Here is a 26,341-nt window from a genome sequence, read left to right as displayed (position 1 = left end):
CACCATTCTGCTGTTACATTGTGTCTTATTCTCTAGTCACCTCCAGAGCTGCAGTCACTATTCTGCTGTTACATCATGTCTTATCCTCCAGTCACCTCCAGAGCTGCAGTCACTATTCTGCTGTTACATCACATCTTATCCTCTAGTCGGAGAATAAGACATGCTGAAACAACTGAATAGTGACTGAAGCTCTGGAGGTGACTGGAGGATAAGAAACAAATCTGTGCCATTTCTGTGACCCAGGTTTAACACTTTTCTTTTGTTATTCCTTTTTATTTTATATAGCTGTATTGTTTTGCTCCCTTTGTAACATCTTTTGTATATTTTTATAAACACTGCCTATCTTTCTGGATTAACCCCTTCACGACATGTGCCGTAAATATAAGACGCATGTTCTGTCTCCCCCCTTGATGTGGCTCTGGTGCTGAGCCCGCATCTTTTCCTGCACATGTCAGCTAATTTCATCAGCTGACATGTGCCTCTAACAGCCGCGGGAGGAACCTGATCCAGCCACGGCTGTTAACATGTTAGATGCCGCTGTCACTCTCTGACAGCGGCATTTAGCATGTACGTGCTGGAAGCACGTCACAAATTACGCCCATCAGCGCCCCTGTCACATGATCGCTGGGCGCTGGTGAGTTGGCATGACAACCCAGGGTCTGCAGGAGTCCGCTGTGGTTGTCATAGCTGATCTGCTATGAGCATTTCTGCTACACAGAGCAGCACTATGTGTAACACAGGGGCTCAGATGAGCGCAGCTCCTAGTCTCCCATGGACACTACTGAAGACAGTAGAAAGTATAAAACAAATTTTGAATTTCTTTTTAAAAACTAAAAGTTCAGATCACCCTCTTATGACCCATTCAAAATAAAACAATATCAAAAATACAGATATTTGGTATCTCCGCTTTCGGAATCGCCCGATCTATCAAATTATAAAAAGAATTAACCCGATCGGTAAACGGCGTAACGAAAAAAAAAATTCAAAACTCCAGAATTACATTTTTTGGTCGCCACAACATTGCAATAAAATGCAATAACAGACAGTCAATACATCATATCTATCCCAAAATGGTATTGATAAAAATGTCAGCTTGGCATGCAAAAAATAAGCCCCCACCTGGCCCAAGATCCCAAAAAATGGTGACGTTGCAGTTCTCGGAAAATGGTGCCTTTTTTTTGCAGATTTTTTTTTCCACCACTTAAATAAAAAATAACCTATACATGTTTGGTATCTGCAAACGTGTAATGACCTGCGGAATCATAATGGCAAGTCAGTTTTAGCATTCAGTGAACAAGGTAAAATTCAAACAAAAACAATTGTGAAATTGCACTGTCAGGCTGCTGCAGTGCAGTACAGCGCAACCTCCACCGGGGGGAGCTTGAGAGGAAAGTGAGACTGCACACACAGGACAGCAGAACAGATGCCACCAAGTGGCGAGAGAGTGGTCAGGCAAGCCAAGTCAAAAAACACGAGATAGCACAACAGTATTATAGGATAAGACAGATGGATAGTCAGAACGTAGCCAGAGATCAGTAAACCAGAACGGGCAATATACGGTACAAAAGGGACAAGCAGCAACAATGTGAAAAACCAAGCCAGGGGATCAGAACCGGAGAATCAAGCAGATAAACAGAGAAACAGTGGGAAAAAGGGCAGACAGAGGGAGGTAACAGACACAGGACAAGTCAGGGTACACAGCAGGGCAAATCAAGAGCTACCAGCAGGGTCAGGTTAACACGCCGAAGGCAGAACTATAGCTGACACTGCCAGCAAGATTCATGGGAGCTAAATAGCAAACCTGAACCCAGAATGGGGCATAGCACAGTTAACCCTTGACATGATCCATCCTTAAAGAAGGGCAGACACTAATAAACCCTGGAATGGATCATGACATGAACCTTGTTTTTTAAATTTCACCAAACTTGGAATTTCTTTCCCATTTTCCAGTACACTATATGGTATAACCAATGGAGTCATTCGAAAGAGCAAGTCGTCCTGCAAAAAACAAGCCCTCACTCGGCCATACTGCCAGAAAAATATTAAAGTTATGGCTCTGGGAAGAAGGTGAGCAGAAAACAAACACAAAAACGGAAAATGGCCCGAGGGTGAAGGGGTTAAATAAATGAAATGTAATAACTTCCCTCCTCTTGCTCTGTAAACCGCACCCCTGAAGCCATACGCTACCTGGAACAGCCGTCCAATTGGCCTATAAAGTGATTGGTGGTGGCAGCTAGTGATAAGCGAGCACTAAAATGCTTCAGTGCTCGGATCTCGAATTAAGCAGGTTGGACACTCGGGTAGCGTCCATAATGGAAATCAATGGGAAACTCAAGCATTTTTCCAAGAAACCCTAACAGGAGGGCTGGGGGGATGGGCAGGAAAATCACTGAAATGGAAAGGGAACACCATAGGGAAGACGGCTGGGCACATTTCTGACTCCCAGGTCGCTGCTGGGAACAATGTTGTCAGTGTTACTCCACTTTTACAGACTGACAATGAAATATACAAAACTTAAGAAAAAATGGATTTTACAGGAAAAAAATGTTAGGAAACCTTCTTACCTGTATAATGACTTGTATATCAGGCAAAATTAAGAAGAGAAGAAAAACCCGCCTCCTCCATCTCTTAATGGCCTTAATAGCCGGCCATCTCTCACCGTATTTCCCCGCTGCCTATGACTACAGTAGAAGACACAGAGGGAAAATAAAACTGCACCCACCAGTAGTCACCAGTAAATGTCATTTTAACATTTTACTGCCTTATCTGGGCTGTGCTGTGTGACATGGTCAGACACATCCTGCTTAATTTATAAAAGAGCGACTCCAAGACTCACTAAGCCTATGCGGACAATGCAAGAACTGTTCTGTTCTTTGGACACATTCTGATCAAATTGTTAGGTAGTGGGACTCCTAGACTCAGGAAGCCTATGCACGAAGTGCAAGGGCTGCCAAAAATTAGAAGGAGGCACTGCAATATACCCCCGAAGAGACGTAGAGGACGGTCTCAGAAAACACTTTTCCCATTTTTAAGGAGTGGGACTCGTAGACTGGTAAAGCCTATGAAAGGTGGCAGATGAGGTTTAACAATGATAAATGTAAGGTTGTACACATGGGAAGAAGGAATCAATATCACCATTACACACTGAACGGGAAACCACTGGGTAAATCTGACAGGGAGAAGGACTTGGGGATCCTAGTTAATGATAAACTTACCTGGAGCAGCCAGTGCCAGGCAGCAGCTGCCAAGGCAAACAGGATCATGGGGTGCATTAAAAGAGGTCTGGATACACATGATGAGAGCATTATACTGCCTCTGTACAAATCCCTAGTTAGACCGCACATGGAGTACTGTGTCCAGTTTTGGGCACCGGTGCTCAGGAAGGATATAATGGAACTAGAGAGAGTACAAAGGAGGGCCACAAAATTAATAAAGGGGATTGGAGAACTACAATACCCAGATAGATTAGCGAAATTAGGATTATTTAGTCTAGAAAAAAGACGACTGAGGGGCGATCTAATAACCATGTATAAGTATATAAGGGGACAATGCAAATATCTCGCTGAGGATCTGTTTATACCAAGGAAGGTGACGAGCACAAGGGGGCATTCTTTGCGTCTGGAGGATAGAAGGTTTTTCCACCAACATAGAAGAGGATTCTTTACTGTTAGGGCGGTGAGAATCTGGAATTGCTTGCCTGAGGAGGTGGTGATGGCGAACTCAGTCGAGGGGTTCAAGAGAGGCCTGGATGTCTTCCTGGAGCAGAACAATATTGTATCATACAATTATTAGGTTCTGTAGAAGGACGTAGATCTGGGGATTTATTATGATGGAATATAGGCTGAACTGGATGGACAAATATCTTTTTTCGGCCTTACTAACTATGTTACTATGTTACTATGTTACTATTCAATAATTGCAAGGACTGAAAAACATTTACAACTGGGGGTATACATGTAAGAGAATTATAGAGGTAGGACTCATAAACATCCTGTAAAAATTAAGAGCGAGGGTCGCATGATGACCCTTTGAAAATTTGAGTGGGGGATGCCCGTTTACCCTCTAAAAATTATGATCGAGAGCCGCCTGTTTACCCTCAAACTTATGAGTAAGTGCCACGTGATGACCCTGTTCATATGGTGGACAAAAAGGAAAAGAAAAAACCTGGGCCGAAAACTCTTTATTGGGTCGGAAGGGGTGTATGGAAATACACCAAAAAAAGGAACATTTGAATTGGCTTTATGTTTCATTGCCGTCTTCCGGTGGAGTTGAGAAATCTTGGCCAATTAAGCCCTTGTTCATTTTGATAAGAGTCAGCCTGTCAGCATTTTCAATTGACAGGCGGATGTGCCTATCGGTCATTATGCCCCCGTTGCCACTAAAAACCCGCTCTGTCAAAATGCTAACGGCAGAGCAGACCTGCACCTCCAAGCATAGAGCGACCATTCATGGCCAGTGTCCAGCTTGGAGGTCCTAGTACGATCGACTAGGTACTCCTTCACCATTTTCCAAAACTTTTCCTTGTCAGACTACCCTGCACAACAGGGCCTGGGAGCTGGAAGGGTTTAAAGAAACTGTCCCAGAGCTTTCATAGTGTTCTCCTGCCACTGTTGGACCTAATGTGTGTCTCCCTCATCTCTCCTCCTTGGTTGCCCAAAGAACTATGACCTCTGAGGCCAGTGCAGCACCCCAGAGTCCTGGTCGTTGCAGTAATGGCGCTCTTGCACCAGGGGGAGTGATGTTACGTCTGATGGCACCAAAGGAGTCCACCCTGCCAGGTATCACAAGACCCACAGCACACTTCACACTCCAGGTCACCAGGGGGAGCTAAGGTTTCTATCTACTAGGCCACTCCTCACAGATGGGTAAAACTGGTGGGTTGGTTAGAAAGTCAGTCAGAAGCTGGGAGGAGAAGGAGAGAGAAGGAGTGAGAGGAGAGGAGCTTCCTGGGCTCGGCCCAGGAGATACCTGTCAAGCAGACAGAGGAAAAGGAAAGGACGTTGAAGGCTCAGCAAGATAGAAGGACACGGAGCTGCGCCTGCACTACATTGCGGTAGTATCCCTAGAAAGGACACAAAGCGAAGTGTGTTCGTAGGGAGTGAGAAACGAAGTCACGGCAAAGGAGTATAGAAAACCAGAAGGAGTTCTGTCCTGCGAGAGCTGCCTCTTTCTGGAGCGCGGACCGGTGGCTGGAGCACCGAGGGAGTAATGCTTTACTTCAAAGACCGGCAGGGCAGTCAATTCCAAGTTTGCTGTCCGACCTAAGAACTTAAGCAGACAAGGTGGCAACGTGGAGGAGGGGCGACACTAGGGTCCCTATAAAATAGCCTCAGGCCACTACTGTCATACGGGTTTGTCCTATCCATCTGGGGGACAGAGAGAAGAGATAACATCTACAAAAGTTGTGAGGACCTCACTGAGTTGCTCAGCAGGGGGGTACTACAACACACATGCGCTAGAGGAAGGCTACTGACTTCCACCTGGATAAGGGGACTCTGGAAGTGTCATCAGACCGGCCGGACCCTGCCTACCCTGTGAACCTGCACTCTGGACTGTGGATGCAAAAGCCTTCAGTAAAGGTAAAGAGACTGCACTCTTTGTGTCCTCGTTATTAACTGCGCCTCACATCATCACCATCTACACTCAAGGGAAGCTCTGGGGAAACACTTCACCTGTCGGAAGGTATACCATCTAGCTGCCATAACATTACCCCAGCGGACCCCTAAGCAGCGTCGGTCATCCTGACCGAATACCACAGGTGGCGTCACGAACACCGTACAAACTACACCTTTAATTGGGCGCCCCTCATAGGGCCATGGTCCGGGTCGGGCCACCGTGACATCCTCGAGGAAGGAACTGAAGGACCCGGTACCGAGTACCCCATTGCCCTTACGTTGGGGGCTGCCGCACCAGCATTGTCAGATGGAAATTTTTGTACTACAGTAATTGTTCTACTAGAGCTTTTTGGCATTGCACCATTTTACTAACCCTCTCCGTGACAGGAAAGAGATGGAAAGTTCTCCTTGTAGCTTCAGTTGAAAAGGGTGAATATCCAGTAATCAGTGGTGACCAAAATGCATGTGATGCGAGGGTCGTGCGAAAATCAGCAAGACAAATTCTGCCATGTATGCGAGACTCGCAACATGTAAGACTTCCCTGTTTCCACCAGGCGGACGACTCTCCATCTCGTCCTCCTCCCTTTCCTTCTCCTCTTCTTCAGGCCATCTATTCTGAACCGATGGGATCAAGATGAGGTGAGGCTGGGCATTATCACCCTGTGTACTTTCTTCCTCCATCTCCACCTGGTCCACATGCAAAGCTTCCTCTTTTATTGTGAGCAGAGAAAGTTTGAGTAGACACAAAAGTGGGAAAGTCATGCTGATTATGGCGGTGTCGCTGCTCACCATCTTGATTGATTACTCAGAGTTTTGTAAATCCTCACAGATGTTAGACATTAATGCCCTCTCATCAGCTGTTATGTGTGGAGTATGACCAAAATACTGTTATAGCTGGTATCAAACTACTGCCCTCTGATGCTCATAAAGCCTACCAACATGTGCAATGTGGAGTTCCATAGCGAGGTCATGTCGCACACCAGTTGGTGAGCTGGCACTTGCAAGCACTACTGCAGCACTGACAGACCGGCGGCAGCTGTAGTTGACATGCACAAATTGGCACACATGTGGCATACAATCACAAGTAGCTCAGTTAATCCTGGATAGGTTTTCAGAAGCTGTTGAACTACCATGTTGAGCATGTGGGCCAGGCATGGTACGTGTGCAAGGTTGACAAGCTTCAAAGCCGCCACCTGGTTATGGCCATTACCACACACGACCATGCCTGGTTGTAGGTTCAGCAGCTAGAACCATAGATCTGTCTTGTCCGTTATACCTTTCACAACTCTGCTTCGGTGTGCTGTTTGCCACCTAAACAAATTAGTTTCAGCAGAGCCTGTTGCCGCTTGACTGAGGCAGTGCTGCAGTGCTTCCAGCTTGCGACTGATATGGATGAAGTGTTCTGAGATGACGATTCGAAAATGGAGGATGAGGAGGAAGGGGTGCAGGAACCCCTGATGGAATTAGGAACCATAATCCTCGGCATTGTTAGCACGTATGCTGTCCCAGGGTGCTGCTTGGTCCTGGCCTCCACAAGGTTCACCCAGTGTGCTTTCAGGGAAATGTAGCGTCCCTGGCCACAAGCGCTTGTCCACGTTTCGGTCATTAAGTGGACCTTCCCAGTAACTGAGTTGGTCATGGCATCGGTGATGTTATGGGACACATGTTGTGTGTAAGGCAGGGGTGGCACACAAAAATACTCACAGCTGGGGACCGAATACCTCGGGATGGGTGCGGCCATGAGGTTGCAGAAAGCCTCATTGTCCACAAGTTTAAACAACATTTCCAGGGCAAGCAGTCTGGCAATGTGCCCATTTAGTGTTTGAGCTTGCCGATGGGTATTTGGATATTTATGCTTGCATTCCAAGGCCTGCGATAGGGACAGCTGAACACTGCTCTGGAACAAGTAATTGGACAAGGTGGCTGATGGTGCTTGTCAATGTGCAACAACAGGTGCATTGCAGGAAGCATCCATGCCTGTGTTCTGGAGAGGGGATTGGCAAGCACATAGCAAAGGGGAAAAGGCAGTGGTGTTAAACACAAACACACTGATTGTGGGCCCAAGCATTCGGCCCACCTAGTCAGGTACTTCGACGACATGTGCCTGATCATGGTGGTGGCGTACAGGCTGATAGTGGTCAAGCCCCTGCTGATCTTGGAACAGCACAGGTTGCAAATGACCATTTTTTGGTCGACCTCACTTTATTTAAAAAAGTTCCAGACTGGGTAACGCCTAACCCTTGGCCTGGGAACTTGCCGTGTGAAGGTACTCTGGGGAACAGTAACCCGCCTACTCCCTCTGACCACCACACTACGTCTGCCTGTTGTTGCAGTGCTGCGAATCCCTTCCGCTCTGCGCTTCTGTCCTTGCTCTGCATGGCACTTTCCCTTGTTGGGTCAGTGACTTCATTGTCTATCACCTCTTCTTCCACTTCCACACTCTGGTCCTCCTGACTTTTTGACTGAACATCACTTGTTGACCACTGTGTCTCATCATCACATAACTCTTGAAACACTAATTGACATTCCCCACCATCGTCTTTTCTGACTGTGGCTGCTCAAATATTGAACACACGATCTCCTCATGTCCCTCTTGAAACGTACAGGGTAAGAGGCCAGAATCAATAGATGGAAATGTATAGAGCTCCTTGGAGTATCCGAGTGTGGGATCACTTGTCATCTGAGACTCGCCGTGGTGGAAGGAAGGAAGACCAGGGTGAGGATTGTGTGGGTCAGACTCTTGGCTAATGAGACTGGACCGTGTGGAAGACAGGGTGGTGCTGGTAAAAATACTAGAAGCATTGCATGCTATCCAACCGACCACCTGTTCGCTCTGTTGTGGCTTTAAGAGTGGTGTCCCGTGCCACCTGAAGCTGGGTCTTGTGGATGAGCGAGTTTCTTGTGCTCCTGTAACACGCATAGTTTCCCCTGGCCCACGGCCTCAGCATGCTCTATCAGCAGAACGTTCACTTCCCTGTCCCTTACTGCACACCTTGCACATTTTAAATTAGGTATACAATATGCAGTGAGGAAAATAAGTATTTGACACACTGATGATTTTGAAAGTTTTCTCACCTTCAAATAATGGAGAGGTCTGTAATTTTTATCATAGGTACACTTTACCTGTGAGAGACAAAATCTAAAAATAAAAACCAGACGATCAAATTGTATGATTTTAAATAATTGCATTTCATTGCAAGAAATAAGTATTTGATCACTGACCAAGCGGCAAGAATTCTGGTTCTCTGACCTGTTAGTTTTTGTTTAAGAAGCCTCCTGTTCTGCACTCATTACCTGTACTAATTGCACCGGTTTGAACTCATTAACTGTATAACAGACACCTGTCCAGACACTCAACCACACTCCAAACTCTCCACCATGGCCAAGACCAAAGAGCTGTCTAAGGACACCACGGACAAAAAAAATTGTAGACGTACACAAGGCTGGGATGGGGTACAGGACAATAGACAAGTAGCTTGTTGAGAAACCAGCAACTGTGTGCGCAATTATTAGAAAATTAAAGAAATGCAAGATGGCTGTCAATCTTCCTTGGTATGGGGCCCCATGCAAGATCCCGCCTTGCCTCGTGGGGTAAGGATGATTCTGAGAAAGGTCAGGAATCAGCCCAGAACTACACGGGAGGACCTGGTCAGTAACCTGAAGAGAGCTGGGACCACAGTGTCAAATATTACTATTAATAACACACTACGTTGTCATGAATAAAAATCCTGCAAGGCAGGCAAGGTCCCCATGTTCACACCATCACATGTCCAGGCCGGTTTGAAGTTTGCAAATGACCATCTAGATGATCCAGAGGAAGCATGGAAAAAGGTCACGTGCTCAGATAAGACAAAAATAGAGCTTTTTGGCATCAACTCCACTTGCCATGTTTAGAGGAAGAAGAAGAATGAGTACAACCCCAAGATCACCATACCAACTGTGAAGCAAGGTGGGGGAAACATTATACTTTTGGGCGTGCTTTTCTGCAAATGGGACAGGACAACTGCACTGTCTTGAAGAGAGGATGGATGGGGTCATGTATCGCGAGATTTTGGCCAACAACCTCCTTCCCTCAGTAAAAACATTGAAGAAGGGTCATGGCTGGGTCTTCCAGCATGATAATGACCCAAAACACACATACAGGGCAACTAAGGAGTGACTCTGTAAGAAACATTTCAAGGTCCTAGAGTGGCCTAACAAGTCGCCAGACCTGAACCCAATAGAAAATCTTTGGAGGGAGCTGAAACTGAATGTTGCCCAACGACAGCCCCGAAACCTGAAAGATCTGGAGAAGATCTCTGTGGAGGAGGGGGCCAAAATCCCTGCTGCAGTGTGTGCAAACCTGGTCTAGAACTACAGGCAACGTCTGACCTCTGGAATTGCAAACAAAGGTTTTTGGACCAAATATTAAGTTCTGATTTTCTATTGTATTAAACACTTATTTCATGCAAATTATGTAAAAATCATACAAAGTTATTTTCTGGATTTTGTTTTCAGATTGTGTCTCTCTCAGGTGAAATGTACCTACCATAAATGTTACAGATCTCTCCATTCTTTGTAGGTGGGAAAACTTGCAAAATCTGCAGTGCATCAAATACGGTACTTATTTTCCCAACTGTATGCCTGCAAACGTTCCAGTATTAATAGAGAAAGGAAAATATATAGCCCTGAAAAGGATGCTTGTTTTTAGGTTTCAGCAGCAGTATACCTACAGAAGGATTGTAAAGCAATAAACCCTGCCTATATGCCTTGTGAGGCAGTGACCCCTGTTACAGCTAGGGGGCACTGTATGTGCTCTCCAGAATGTGCATGGAAGCGTAGTGAGGCCATGAGTGCGTACTGCAGACACAGGTGTGGCTGTAATTAGAATAGTGAAGCAGTGACTGATTAAAAAGCCCTGTAGTAGTGGGGGAGGGGTGTCAGTGTGTTCTTGGAAGCAGACAGGGCAGTTGTCTGCAGAGCTCTCTGTGTGGAGCAGCACAGAGGCTAAAGGAACCAGAGAGACTGACACCCTGCGTCTTATGTGTACCTGGCTGCACTCCAGAGGATAAAGAGTGCAGTGCACTGAGTGAGTACAGAGACTTGTGACCGGCGTGCGGTCACCCAGGGAAACTGGACAGAGGGAAGTTTGGCCTGTGTATTGACTGCGTCATATAGCCATGCACTATTAATGGACTGTATGAAGAAGCTGGATACTATATTGACTTCTTACTTTCGACTCTGCAAAAACTCTTACTGTTTCACTTATTCATTCTCGTCTGGACTATTGTAACTCTCTACTAATCGGCCTCCCTCTTACCAAACTCTCCCCGCTCCAATCTGTCCTGAATGCTGCAGCCAGGATCATATTCCTCACCAACCGTTACACCGATGCCTCTACCTTGTGCCAGTCATTACACTGGTTACCCATCCACTCCAGAATCCAGTACAAAACTACTACCCTTATCCACAAAGCACTCCATGGCTCAGCACCACCCTATATCTCCTCCCTGGTATCAGTCTACCACCCTACCCGTGCCCTCCGCTCCGCTAATGACCTCAGGTTAGCATCCTCAATAATCAGAACCTCCCACTCCCGTCTCCAAGACTTTACACGTGCTGCGCCGATTCTTTGGAATGCACTACCTAGGTTAATACGATTAATCCCCAATCCCCACAGTTTTAAGCGTGCCCTAAAAACTCATTTGTTCAGACTGGCCTACCGCCTCAATGCATTAACCTAACGATCCCTGTGTGTTTTTTTTTTTTTTTTTTTTATAAATAGGCCAATCAGGTTCCTCGCATCATGTTCTAATTCACTTTATGCAGTTATTAGCCCTCTGTGTCTGTACTGCTACATACTTAGGCTGATAACTGGTTCATGCAGCTTTACATGAACACCCGAGCCTTACACTATGGCCGGACCGAATAACTAAAGCAATTGTTACCATCCTCCTCTCGTGTCTCCCCTTTTCCCCATAGTTTGTAGCTTGCGAGCAGCAGGGCCCTCACTCCTCCTGGTATCTGTTTTGAACTGTATTTCTGTTATGCTGTAATGTCTATTGTCTGTACAAGTCCCCTCTATAATTTGTAAAGCGCTGCGGAATATGTTGGCGCTATATAAATAAAAATTATTATTATAATTATTATTATTGACTGTGTGAAGCAACACAATAAAATAATGTTTTGTTTGAACTTGCTTGGGTCACTGCCGTTTCACAGTATAGGGTCCTACCGCTGCATCACATATGGTGGAAAGAATGCGGCCATGTGAACTGAGGCATACCCAGAGCGCGCTGCATGTCAGTGATTAAGCCTGCAACGCTACAGTTTAAGCCAGCTGGAAAAATGGAGGAACTTTTGGAGCAGGTAGTGCTCAGTCAGCAAAGGCTTCAACAAGAGACGCTGCAGTTTCAACATTCCCAGCAAGAGATTTTGCAGCAGCAGCGGCAGCGGCAGCGGCAGCAGGAGACAATGCAGAGGGAGCTAGCAAAGTGGAGACCTCTAATGTGAGGGGTGAGCAGCAGAGGCCTGAAGAGACCCCAAAGGTAAGGGGCGATCATTGGGTGGACCAGTGGTCCTATGTAGAGACTCGGTCTGCCAGGTCTCAAGCAAGTGACTTGTTGCAATTGGTGGAGGAATGGCTGCAGCCTGAGTTCTGTTGTCCGTATGAGATGATGGAGAGAATCGTGGCTGATCGGATGGCGAAGGCTCTGCAGGCCGCCATGCAGCGTTGGGTCGGGCTGAGGGACCTAGGCCACCTGGAACTGCTGATAGCCTTATACCGCTCAATCAATTCTATGTTCACACATAGCGTCGGGTCCCTGCGGGTTTTCCCGCAGCGGATTTGATAAATCTGCAGGGCAAACCCGCTGCGGTTATCCCTGCAGATTTATCGCGGTTTGTCCTGCGGGTTCCGCTGCGAGATTTACCCCTACTATTGATGCCGCATATGCAGCAATATGCAGCATCAATAGTAATGTTAAAAATAATAATATAATGATATACTCACCCTCTGACGTCCCGATCTCCTCGGCGCTGCAGGCGGCGGTCCGGTTCCAAAGATGCTGTGCGAGAAGGACCTTAGTGACGTCACGGTCATGTGACCGCGACGTCATCGCAGGTCCTGGTCGCATAGCAAACCTGAGACCGGACGGCCGCGTGCAGCGCTGAGAGGTGAGTATATCATTATTTTTTATTTTAATTCTTTTTTTTTTTTACACAAATATGGTTCCCGGGGCCTGGAGGAGAGTCTCCTCTCCTCCAACCCAGGTACCACCCGCACATTATCCGCTTACTTCCCGCATGGTGGGCACAGCCCCATGCGGGAAGTAAGCGGATCAATGCATTCCTATGGGTGCAGAACCGCCGCGAGTCTGCACAAAGAAGTGACATGCTGCGGGTTGTAAACCGCTGTGTTCCCGCGCGGTTTTTCCCGCAGCATGTGCACAGCGGTTTGCGGTTTCCATAGGGTTTACAGGTTACTGTAAACGCAATGGAAACTGCAGCGGACCCGCAGCTGCAAAATCGCCGCGGTTCCGCGGTAAAAACTGCAAAGTGTGAACATGGCCTAAGTCATGTTGCCCGGGCATGGGGCTAGTAACTATTCAGTAACATCTAAGCCCGTGAACTGTGGGAACACTGGTCAGGAGTCTGTGTGCCCGGCCTGTCTGTATCAGCACTAGGGGCACAGGTGGCGGCGAACCAAAGCTGTGCCAGGTACTTGTGAATGGGTGCCGAACTCTCCTGGACACGGGGAGTAAAGTGACTTTGGTCCATCGTTCCCTTGTTGCTGTGGACAACACCAACGGACAGAAAGTGAAGGTGATGGGTATCCATGGGGAAATCCGGGAGTACCCGACCGCGGAGGTTAATGTTTCTACACCATGTGGAGACATTAGACATGTGGTGGGAGTGGCAAAGACCCTTCCCTATGGGACTGTGTTGGGAAGAGATTTTCCCCTGTTTTGGTCCCTGTGGGAGACCAGGGTAAACCCTCTCATGGAAAAAGTTATACCGGGTGCAGATCCCAAAGATGTTGAAATACCTGCCATAGGGGTCGCCAACCTAAGGACAGAGGGTAATCCCGATAGGCTCCCTCTAGAGGTTGTGGCAGTAGAGGTTGTGGGGACCCCATTGAACCCTGAGCTGGAGGTGTTCCCTGGGAAGGTTGGGACAGCTCAGATCCAGGGTCTCATTCGGAGACGCAGATATAAAAGATGCAGGTATGAGAAGAGCCGAGAGTGTACGATCGCAGAGGCGACTGGGGACGTGCGCACGAGGAACCCGCTGGCACCGGTCAAGGATGGGGCCGGGGGTCAGGGTAAATTAGATAGAGCGCTCGCTAGACCGCAGTGTCGGGAGGCTCCGGTTCGGGTGTGGTATAGGACAGATATATGCTCAGAGTTGCCAGCGCGGTCCGTGGCGTTTCAGCGCGATATAGTCACTGAGGCACAGGTAAGGGTACAGAGGAAGCGGTACCAGGGGCCTGAAAGCAGATACTTAGGTGACAAGATGACCCGTGGGGTTAGTGAACCTGAAGTAAACAAAGTAAAGACCACCCAAAACTGGCCCAAATTTGGGGTTAATCAGAAAAGAGGGTTTGGCTTCTGCAATGGAGATCGGGGTGGGTGGTCCCGTAATGAAATATGGAGGAGAAACGCAAAGGGGAGGGATGCGTGCTATGAGCGATGGTTCCGGTCCCTACTTTAGTTTCTTAATGTAGTGAGCGGGGATGTCAGGGGGGCATACCGATGCCCTGGCTTTCGCCCTTACGGGATAACAAATGTTCAACCCCACAGGTATGAACAGGGGGGAGGATATGTGAGGCAGTGACCACTGTTACAGCTAGGGGGCGCTCTCCAGAATGTGCAAGGAAGCGTAGTGAGGCCATGAGGGCGTACTACAGACACAGGTGTGGCTTCTAATTAGAATAGTGAAGCAGTGACTGATTAAAAAGCCCTGTAGTAGTGGGGGAGGGGTGTCAGTGTGTTCTTGGAAGCAGACAGGGCAGTTGTCTGCAGAGCTCTCTCTGTGTGGAGCAGCGCAGAGGCCAAAGGAACCACAGAGACTGACACCCTGCGTCTTGGGCTGTCTTATGTGTACCCGGCTGCACTCCAGAGGATAAAGGGTGCAGTGCACTGAGTGAGTACAGAGACTTTTTGCCGGCGTGCGGTCACCCAGGGAAACTGGACAGAGGGAAGTTCGGCCTGTGTATTGACTGCGTCATATAGCCATGCATTACTAATGGACTGTATGAAGAAGCTGGATACTATATTGACTGTGTGAAGCAACACAATAAAAGAACGTTTTATTTGAACTGGCTTGGGTCACTGCCGTTTCACTGTGTAAGGTCCTACCGCTGCATCACAGCCTCTAATCAAAAATATCCCTCCTCCACCAGCTATCCCTACACTGAATGCAGTGTTATGAACTGGTGATTCAGAAACACAATGGACCTGGTGGTTAAGATCACACAAAGTGACCTGATAGTTACTAATAACATAGGACGAGCTCTGAGACGTGGGAACTCTGTTGACCGCAATCCCTAATCCTATCACACCACACTAGAGGTAGCCGTGGAGCGCTCCTGACCAGACCTAGGCGCCTCGGGCACAGCCTGAGAAACTAGCTAGCCCTGAAGATAGAAAAATAAGCCTACCTTGCCTCAGAGAAATTCCCCAAAGGAAAAGGCAGCCCCCCACATATAATGACTGTGAGTTAAGATGAAAATACAAACACAGAGATGAAATAGCTTTCAGCAAAGTGAGGCCCGACTTACTGAATAGACCGAGGATAGTAAAGATAGCTTTGCGGTCAGCACAAAAACCTACAAACAACCACGCAGAGGGCGCAAAAAGACCCTCCGTACCGATTAACGGCACGGAGGTGCTCCCTCTGCGTCCCAGAGCTTCCAGCAAGCAAGAAAAACCAATATAGCAAGCTGGACAGAAAAAATAGCAAACAAAATTAACACAAGCAGAACTTAGCTTATGCAGGGCAGACAGGCCACAAGACGATCCAGGAGAGAGCAAGACCAATACTGGAACATTGACTGGAGGCAAGGAACAAAGAACTAGGTGGAGTTAAATAGAGCAGCACCTAACGACTTAACCTCGTCACCTGAGGAAGGAAACTCAGAAGCCGCAGCCCCACTCACATCCACCAGAGGAAGCTCATAGACAGAACCAGCCGAAGTACCACTCACGACCACAGGAGGGAGCTCGACCACAGAATTCACAACAATGCAGGCAATAGTGGTTTTACTAGAGAAAGGACAGCACGTAGCCCTGAAGAGGACTTTTCTTTTAACGGTGCCGCCGTTCTGCAATAGCAATTAAACACTGCCTAAATGCCTGCTATAAAATAAGTATGATACTTAACGTCAGAGCTGCGAGGCCGCTCTCCCTCGAGATCAAGATGGGTACCATGAGGTCATCAAACAGGCCCTGACAAAGAAGTACCGTCCAAAGTGGACCTCATGACAGCTACAGTAATGTAGTGGACGGGCTCAGAACCAACTTCCAGCAGTGGGTCCAAGAATTGTCAGCTACTGCCTTCGAGGAACTGATGGACCTGATGGTTTCTTAATCTTTGCCCTGTGGAGGTGTAACAATTCATGATGGACCAGGAGCCAAAAGAAGTCCATTAAGGCAGAATGGATTGCGCATATCTATGAAGCTAAACTGACGTGCAGATGCCAGGCACCACTAGCTGGAAAGGGTGTAAGCCAACAACCACCACCAATGCCCCTGGCAGCCGATCTTCAGGAGGTCCCGCACCATCTTCCAGCACCCGTCCTTCATCTGACTCCCACCAGTGCTATACCTGTCATCGAACTGATCAGCCTTGACTGCTCGAAGAGGCAGATAAAGAGCCCCACATTCCAGGCCTAGGGGCCTACTGCAGCTTTTCTTTTTGTAGGGAGGGACGGTTGGGAGTTACCACGAAAACTTGCGACCGGTTACTGTGGACGCCACTGTCACTGTGGCACTCAATGACACCGGCACAGAAAGAACCTTTATCCTCCCTGTGTTTGTGTTCCCTGAAGTACTCATCCCTGGGAAGACACTGACTGTCATCGGGCTTGGAGGTGCTTGCCGCCCCTTATGATGGCCTGGGTTTTCCTGGATTGGGGTGTCAACCCATGATAATGTGTTTTGTGGTACAGGAGAACTCACTCCTGAGAGGGTCACTTTGAAAATTTGGTGATGCCGTTCATTTTGGCCAATGCTCCAGAAGCGTTTTAGAAAGTCATAAATTCAATTTTTTCTTCTTTGTTTGGTAGATTTGAGGTGATATACTTTGATGAAATCTTGATTTACTTAGGTTCTTGTGAGGAGCGCTCGGGAGCATGTTTGACAGGTGCTTCAGGTTCTCCGTGACAATCATTTGTTTGTCAAGCTAGAGAAGTGTCAACTTGAGGTGCAGCAGATTCAGTTTTTGGGTCATTTGGTTTCTTCTTAAGGTTTTCAGATTGAACCCGTTAAAGTACAGGCCGTCCTTGATTGATACAACCTACTAATCTTAGAGCTTTACAGAGTTTCTGAGAATTTGCTAATTATCATAAGTTCATTAAGAACTTCTCAGTCATAGTCAAATCTCTTACAGATATGACCAAGAAGGGTACTGCCTTTACCTGTTGGTCTACTGAGGCTGTTGATGCTTTAGCTGCTGTCAGGACAGTTTCTTCTAAAACTCCTGTCCTCCGTCAAACCAAGGTTGATTTCCATCTTCTCTGGGGATGGCTGCTGTTCTTTCACAGAAGAAAGACGGTTACTTTCATCCTTGTGCTTTTTCTTGGAAATTCTCACAAGCAGAGTCCAGCTATGAGACAGGCGATCAGGAACTCTTGGCGGTTAAGAGAGCTTTCGATAAATGGAGGCATTGGTCGGAGGAGGCTAGGCATAGAGTAATGGTCTTTACTGATTACAAAAATTTACTGTATGTTGACGCCACTAAGTGCTTGAATACTAGACATGCCTGGTGGACCCTTTTTTTGCTTAGTTTGCTCTCTCTGTGACATACAGTGGCATGTAAAAGTTTGGGCACCCCTGGTCAAAATTACTGTTATTGTGAAAAGTAAAGCAAGTTGAAGATGAAATGATCTCTAAAAGGGTTATAATTAAAGATGACGCTTTCTCTTTGTATTTCAGGCACAAAAAAATATTGTCACTTTTTACATTGTAAAAATTACAAATGGAAAATGGGGCGATGCAAAAGTTTGGGCACCCTTTGAAATTTGTGTGCTCAGGTAACTTTGACCAAAGTTTGAGACCTTAATTATTATTAGTAATTAAAGTGAACCTGACAGCAGAATTGTGTTCAGTGACTATAGACAGTGTCAGGTCGGCAACTTTACACTGATACGTGGTGATGAAATCCGTCTTGTGGTTGTTGTGGAATCTGAATTTGTAGTTTTCAGGTACTGTGATTCTCGTGCTCTGGGCCGGCCTGTGGGCGGGGCTTCATGTGGTGCTCTGATTAGCTATTCATCAGTATGGCTTCCGATAGGTCACTGATCCCACCACAGACCAGCCCCCTAGTTTACATAATGAATATAATATATATCTTGAAAAAAACTTCTGCAGACATGTGCCAGCGGTGGCGCTGCAGCATGATCGCATGTGTAATGAATTATATACATATTTGTTTGATGCAATCCTAAAGTTCCTAAAAAAAAATCCATTTGAAAATGACGCCGGTTGCGCCTATGCAGTAGTTACTATCAGTGTACATAGAGGACATCCGTTAGCTGCTCCTGCGCAGGTGTGGGCAGCGTCATCTTCATAAAGAAAAAAAAATCCTTCTCCAAGATGGCACCGCGAGCGCCTGCACAATGGCAGCTATCTAAATTAGGGGGAGGGTCTGTGAGGGATCAGGGACCTATCAGAAGCCATAAAGATGAATAGCTAATCAAAGCACCACATGAAGCCCCGCCACAGTCCCGCCCACAGCCCACCCCGAAGCATGAGCATATCATTAATTCTAAACTGAAAACAAAGATAACACAACAACCACAAGACGGATTTCATCACCAGGTATCAGTGTAATCAGTAAACGGCGCCGACCTGACACTGTCTGTAGTCACTGAGCACAATCCTGATCACAGGTATCAGTGTAATCAGTATAATGGCACCGACCTGACACTGCCTGTAGTCACTGAGCACAATGCTGATCACAGGTATCAGTGTAATCAGTATAATGGCACCGACCTGACACTGCCTGTAGTCACTGAGAACAATTCTGTTCACAGGTATCAGTGTAATCAGTATAACGGCACCACCCTGACACTGTCTGTAGATCACTGAGCACAATCCTGATCACAGGTGTGAGGATAATGAATAATATAAGTTTTAGTCTCTCATTGCCAGCACCTATAGGGTGGGCATTGACCCCCCTTTACTTCAGGGTTTAGCTTTTCTTTTCAATGGGTGTAGAAGAGATTTTATTGCTTCTTGCTGCAAATTTCTGACTTTGAGCAACTTACTCCTCATGCCCCTCCCAAAAGAATTTTTACGATCGCATGTGTCGGCTCAAATCTTCCTCCAGCAGAAACTGGTCTGATCTCCTTCTTTAAAGGCAAGAAGTCCTTTGTTCCATTAAAGTGAGATATTGGGCCAACGGTTTAGGCTAGGAAAGTAATAAGCCCAGTTTGTGAATCTCCATCGACGGATTTATCAGCCACGGTAAGCGCGGGCTTCTAGTTCCAACAAGGACAGAGTATGGATTTCTCTGGAAGTATGCATCCCATCAAGCCCAAATTTGGTCTCATTAGAACGCCAATGTTAATACAAGATGAATGCTCTGCGTGTTATGATTCTGACATGTTCTGTAGCGGAGATACAGGCATTAGACAAACTTGTGTGAAATTTAGTAAGACTGAAGAGATAGGAGGGTCTGAGGAAAGCAGCCCTGTTAGTGATGTCACGAGGCTGTGGTTATTTAAGTGACTTCACTTTACCCAGCCTTCAGAGTCTGTCTGAGTCTGAGTTTTTTTGTCTGAGGAGCTGTACTCTGCATTGGGACATTTGGGAGCTCTGCCTGCAGCATGGTTTTGCCTGATATGTGAGTTTTACCTTTCTTCTTTAATCCATGTTATTTTTATAATTACCTTGTACATATTTTTCAATTATCTCTTGTGGAGGGAGGGAGCTTTGGGCCGCTACAAGAACAATAAACCTTCCTGGGCTTGGGGGCAGGGCAGAGAATTGAGAAGAATAGCTGCACACACACACACACACACACACACACACACACACACACACACACACACACACACACACACACACACACACATAGAAAGAAAGAGAGACAGAGAGAGAAGGAAGGGGGGGGGGGGTTAGCCCGCAGCATGGGTCTAATAGGCAAGCTACAAAATCATATCACACTTCATACAATATCGTGACAATCAGTATAACGGCGCCGACCTGACACTGTCTAGACTGTCTAACAGTTACAAATCATGCAGCCATAGGGACTGTTTAACAGCCACAAATCCTGCATCCGCAGGGACTGTCTAACAGCCACAAATCATGCAGCCATAGGGACAGTCTAACAGTCACAAATCATGCATCCGCAGGGACTGTCTAACAGCCACAAATCCAAGGTATTGAAAAATGTTGGGAATCTCAAAATGTAAGACGAAGACACATCCTATATCTCTGTGATGTCCGGCCTGTTATCAGTCACCAGCGTGGGTGTAACTTGTGCAGATACAAAGCCAGTGCCAATTACCATCATTGCCGGGAAGACACATTGTTCTGTAGGATGGATCCACGGTTCACTGGAGTTCTTCCATCCATAAATCTGAGCCATTTCAGACACATCAGGTTTGGTCATTTTCTATCGTTATTGCTTTATATTTTATATAATTGTATATGCTAGATTGTAAAATCTGTTGTATATTTTTATAAAGGGGAAAAAACAAACCCTGCCTACATTTCGGATTAAACACATAAATGTAATAGCTCTGTTCCTCTTGCTCTATAAACCGCACCCTGAAGCCGTACCCTGCGTGTAAGGCTGGCTTCACACTTGCGTTTCAAAACGCATGCATTTATAAAAAAAACTCATGGTGAAAAAACGCATGCAAACGCTGCGTTATTTTGACGCATGCGTTTTTGCATGTGGTGAAAAAAACGTGGCGTTTTGACGCACTTATATGCGTTTTTTCATGCGTTTGCGTTTTTTAAACGCATGCAGATAAATGTGTGAAAGCTGCCAATCATCAAAATAAAGTAAAAAACCCACTATAAACAGAAAGAGCTAGGGTTAGGTGTAGGGTTAGGGGTAGGGATCCTAACCCTAACCCTAAAGGGATCCTAACCCTAACCCTACCCCTAACCCTACCCCTAAACCTAACCCTACCCCTAACCCTACCCCTTAACCCTAACCTTAAAGGGGTTAGGGGTAGGATCCCTGTATCAATTTTATGGTGTGGGGTGGTTTATCAGTGTGGTTTTTTTTTTTTTTTTAAACGCATGCGTTTTTAACGCATGCAAACGCATGTGGTTAAAAACGCATGCGTTTACATAGACAGCAATGCATTTTTTTGCCGCAAAAAAACGCATGCATTTTTTTGCGGCAAAAAAAAGGCCGCTAAAAATATTACATGTTGCATTTCTGCAACACAACGCATACAGAAAAACGCATGCGTTTTTAATGTTAAATATAGGGGAAAAAACGCATGCTTTTTTTGCGTTTTTTACAGCAAAAACGCAAAAAAAAAAATGCAAATGTGAAACCACCCTAACAGGTGTCTAACCGACCTGTGAAGCAATGATTGGCGGTCGCAGATAGTAATTTTCTTGCGTTATTGTGGAGCTGGCGGTGACCGAACTGGGTATATATATGTATTCCAATAGTTGGAGTCGGTGGTGTATATCATCGAGTTTCCCAATAATCAGCATAGCAGCAATAGCAGCTGTTGCCTCGTCCACCAATCGTTGATCAGTTGCATATTGTCCTGCTGACTGGAGGCAACAGAGTGCTGCTCCTTTGACAAGCAGAATAGTGATTGCAGCTCTGGAGGTGGCTGGAGATTGGTTGCCCTGTATTTGTATACTCTGCAGCCACCACTATGGGGCGCTCTGGGCCAGTGAAGCACAGCATGTATCTAGTGGCTGCTGCAGTTTTTCAATATTTATCATGTGACTATGTCGCAGGGGATTTGTTGCAGTGTTTCTGCGCCCCGTTAGTAGGTCCTTACCCTCCACTTTCACGGACAGGGTGATGCTAGCGCCCTTCTGCACCTTCTTGTTTGTGAATCTTTCCAGGAACATTGGAGGAATCAGCTTCTCCAAATCTGCAGAGTAAGACAAGATGGTGAGTGTGGCCCTCGTACTCTGCAGTGTCCCCACAGCGCCAGGCAGGGCAGGATGACGACCAGAGGCAACAGGGGAGTCCACAGACCCCCGGAAAAATCTCACAACATCCTCTCATCTGTAAAGTGGCCCCTGGTGGGGACATCGCCCGCACCTCTGCACTGTCCTGCTTGTTACGGATATATTAGGCACCTCGTGCCTCACAAACATCGGTGATTCTATCATCAGAGTGTTATATGTAGGAGGCATCATGTGCCTCATACCTCGATGACATTGGGGATCACCGTTATCATCAGACTGTTATATATGAGGCATCAAATGCCTCACGCCTCGTTGATGTCGAGGATCACCGCTATCATCAGACTGTTATATATGAGGTATCGGATGCCTCATAACTCGATGACGTCGAGGATCACTGCTATCATCAGACTGTTATATCTAGGAGGCATCATGCTCTTCGTACCTCGATGATATTGGGGATCACCGTTACCATCAGACTGTTATATATGAGGCATCAGATGCCTAGTGCCTCACAAACATCAGTGATTCCCAATATCATCAGACTGTTACACGTATGAGGCATCAGACGACTCGTGCCTCGTTGACATCGAGGATCACCGCTATCATCAGACTGTTATATGTAGGAGGCATCATGTGCCTCGCTGACTTCAGGGAACAGCACTGTCATCAGACTGTTATATATGAGGCATCAGACGAATCGTGCCTCGCTGACATCAGGGATCAGAACTGTCAACGGACTGTTATATGTAGGAGGCATCATGCGCCTCATACCTCGATGACATTGGGGATCACCGCTATCATCAGACTTTTATATGTAGGAGGCATCAGATGCCTCGTGCCTCGATGACATTGGGGATCACCGCTATCATCAGCCTGTTATAGGTAGGAGCCATCAGATGCCTCGTGCCTCACTGATATCAGGGATCACCTCTATCAACAGACTGTTATATGTATGAGGCATCAGACAAATCGTGCCTCTCTGACATTAGGGATCACCGCTATCATCAGACTTATATTTATAAGACATCAGGTGCCTCGTGCCTCACTGACATTGGGGATCACCGATGTCTGTATGAGGCATCAGTACTGACCTCTGGACTCCTCAGCAGATTTCTCTTTGTGCAGTTCGCCTGGACCTGAAACCAAATAAGGAACCAGAGACATCAACGAGGAGGGAACAGGGAAAACGTTCCGCATACTTACTAATTCATCCCCGTATAACCACCAGACATTAATATACTATCCCCGTATAATCGTCAGACATTACTAATCTATTCATGTATAACTGCCATACATTACTAATCCATCCACGTATAACTGCCATACATAACTAATCTATACCTGTATAACTGCCATACATAACTAATCCATCCATCCATGTATAACTTCCATACATTACTAATCCATCCACGTATAACTGCCATACATTACTAATCCATCCACGTATAACTGCCATACATTACTAATCCATCCACGTATAACTGCCATACATTACTAATCCATATACCTATAACTGCCATACATTACTAATCCATCCATGTATAACCACCATACATTACTAATCCATCCACGTATGACTGCCATACATTACTAATCCATCCATGTATAACCACCATACATTACTAATTCATCCACGTATAACTGCTATACATTACAAATCCATCCACGTATAACTGCCATACATTACTAATCCATCCACGTATAACTGCCATACATTACTAATCCATCCACGTTTAACTGCCATACATTACTAATCCATCCACGTATGACTGCCATACATTACTAATCCATATGCCTATAACTGCCATACATTACTAATCCATCCATGTATAACCACCATACATTACTAATCCATCCACGTATAACTGCCATACATTACTAATCCATCCAAGTATAACTGCCATACATAACTAATCTATACCTGTATAACTGCTATATATAACTAATCCATCCATCCATGTATAACTTCCATACATTACTAATCCATATACCTATAACTGCCATACATTACTAATCCATCCACGTATAACTGCCATACATAACTAATCTATACCTGTATAACTGCCATACATAACTAATCCATCCATCCATGTATAACTTCCATACATTACTAATCCATCCACGTATAACTGCCATACATTACTAATCCATCCACGTATAACTGCCATACATTACTAATCCATCCACGTATAACTGCCATACATTACTAATCCATATACCTATAACTGCCATACATTACTAATCCATATACGTATAACTGCCATACATTACTAATCTATTCATGTATAACTTCCATACATTACTAATCCATATACCTATAACTGCCATACATTACTAATCCATCCATGTATAACCACCATACATTACTAATCCATCCACGTATAACTGCCATACATTACTAATCCATATACCTATAACTGCCATACATTACTAATCCATATACGTATAACTGCCATACATTACTAATCTATTCATGTATAACTTCCATACATTACTAATCCATCCAAGTATAACTGCCATACATAACTAATCTATACCTGTATAACTGCCATATATAACTAATCCATCCATCCATGTATAACTTCCATACATTACTAATCCATATACCTATAACTGCCATACATTACTAATCCATCCACGTATAACTGCCATACATAACTAATCTATACCTGTATAACTGCCATACATAACTAATCCATCCATCCATGTATAACTTCCATACATTACTAATCCATCCACGTATAACTGCCATACATTACTAATCCATCCACGTATAACTGCCATACATTACTAATCCATCCACGTATAACTGCCATACATTACTAATCCATATACCTATAACTGCCATACATTACTAATCCATCCATGTATAACCACAATACATTACTAATCCATCCACGTATGACTGCCATACATTACTAATCCATCCATGTATAACCACCATACATTACTAATTCATCCACGTATAACTGCTATACATTACAAATCCATCCACGTATAACTGCCATACATTACTAATCCATCCACGTATAACTGCCATACATTACTAATCCATCCACGTTTAACTGCCATATATTACTAATCCATCCACGTATGACTGCCATACATTACTAATCCATATACCTATAACTGCCATACATTACTAATCCATCCATGTATAACCACCATACATTACTAATCCATCCACGTATAACTGCTATACATTACTAATCCATCCACGTATGACTGCCATACATTACTAATCCATATACCTATAACTGCCATACATTACTAATCCATCCATGTATAACCACCATACATTACTAATCCATCCACGTATAACTGCCATACATTACTAATCCATATACCTATAACTGCCATACATTACTAATCCATATACGTATAACTGCCATACATAACTAATCTATACCTGTATAACTGCCATACATAACTAATCCATCCATCCATGTATAACTTCCATACATTACTAATCCATCCACGTATAACTGCCATACATTACTAATCCATCCACGTATAACTGCCATACATTACTAATCCATCCACGTATAACTGCCATACATTACTAATCCATATACCTATAACTGCCATACATTACTAATCCATCCATGTATAACCACCATACATTACTAATCCATCCACGTATGACTGCCATACATTACTAATCCATCCATGTATAACCACCATACATTACTAATTCATCCACGTATAACTGCTATACATTACTAATCCATCCACGTATAACTGCCATACATTACTAATCCATCCACGTATGACTGCCATACATTACTAATCCATCCACGTATAACTGCCATACATTACTAATCCATTCACGTATAACTGCCATACATTACTAATCCATCCACGTTTAACTGCCATACATTAGTAATCCATCCACGTATGACTGCCATACATTACTAATCCATATACCTATAACTGCCATACATTACTAATCCATCCATGTATAACCACCATACATTACTAATCCATCCACATATAACTGCCATACATTACTAATCCATCCACGTATGACTGCCATACATTACTAATCCATATACCTATAACTGCCATACATTACTAATCCATCCATGTATAACCACCATACATTACTAATCCATCCACGTATAACTGCCATACATTACTAATCCATATACCTATAACTGCCATACATTACTAATCCATATACGTATAACTGCCATACATAACTAATCTATACCTGTATAACTGCCATACATAACTAATCCATCCATCCATGTATAACTTCCATACATTACTAATCCATCCACGTATAACTGCCATACATTACTAATCCATCCACGTATGACTGCCATACATTACTAATCCATATACCTATAACTGCCATACATTACTAATCCATCCACGTATAACTGCCATACATTACTA

At 45.2% G+C, this 26,341-nt stretch overlaps 1 protein-coding gene across 1 annotated transcript in view; it reads right to left on the bottom strand.

Moving 5' to 3' along the window:
* OBSCN (obscurin, cytoskeletal calmodulin and titin-interacting RhoGEF) overlaps positions 1-26,341 on the bottom strand; it is a 655,700-nt gene that overhangs the window by 272,512 nt on the left and 356,847 nt on the right. The window contains exons 69-70 of the mRNA XM_069730488.1: positions 23,032-23,076; positions 21,805-21,900 (exon numbers count right to left, since the gene is read on the bottom strand). Of these exons, the coding sequence (XP_069586589.1) occupies positions 21,805-21,900; positions 23,032-23,076 (141 nt within the window). The remainder of the gene's footprint in view (positions 1-21,804; positions 21,901-23,031; positions 23,077-26,341) is intronic.

This window comes from Ranitomeya imitator, chromosome 6, assembly GCF_032444005.1.
Source record: "Ranitomeya imitator isolate aRanImi1 chromosome 6, aRanImi1.pri, whole genome shotgun sequence".
NCBI lineage: Eukaryota > Metazoa > Chordata > Amphibia > Anura > Dendrobatidae > Ranitomeya > Ranitomeya imitator.
Note: the sequence above shows the minus strand (reverse complement) of the source record. Positions and strands in the feature narration are given on the sequence as shown.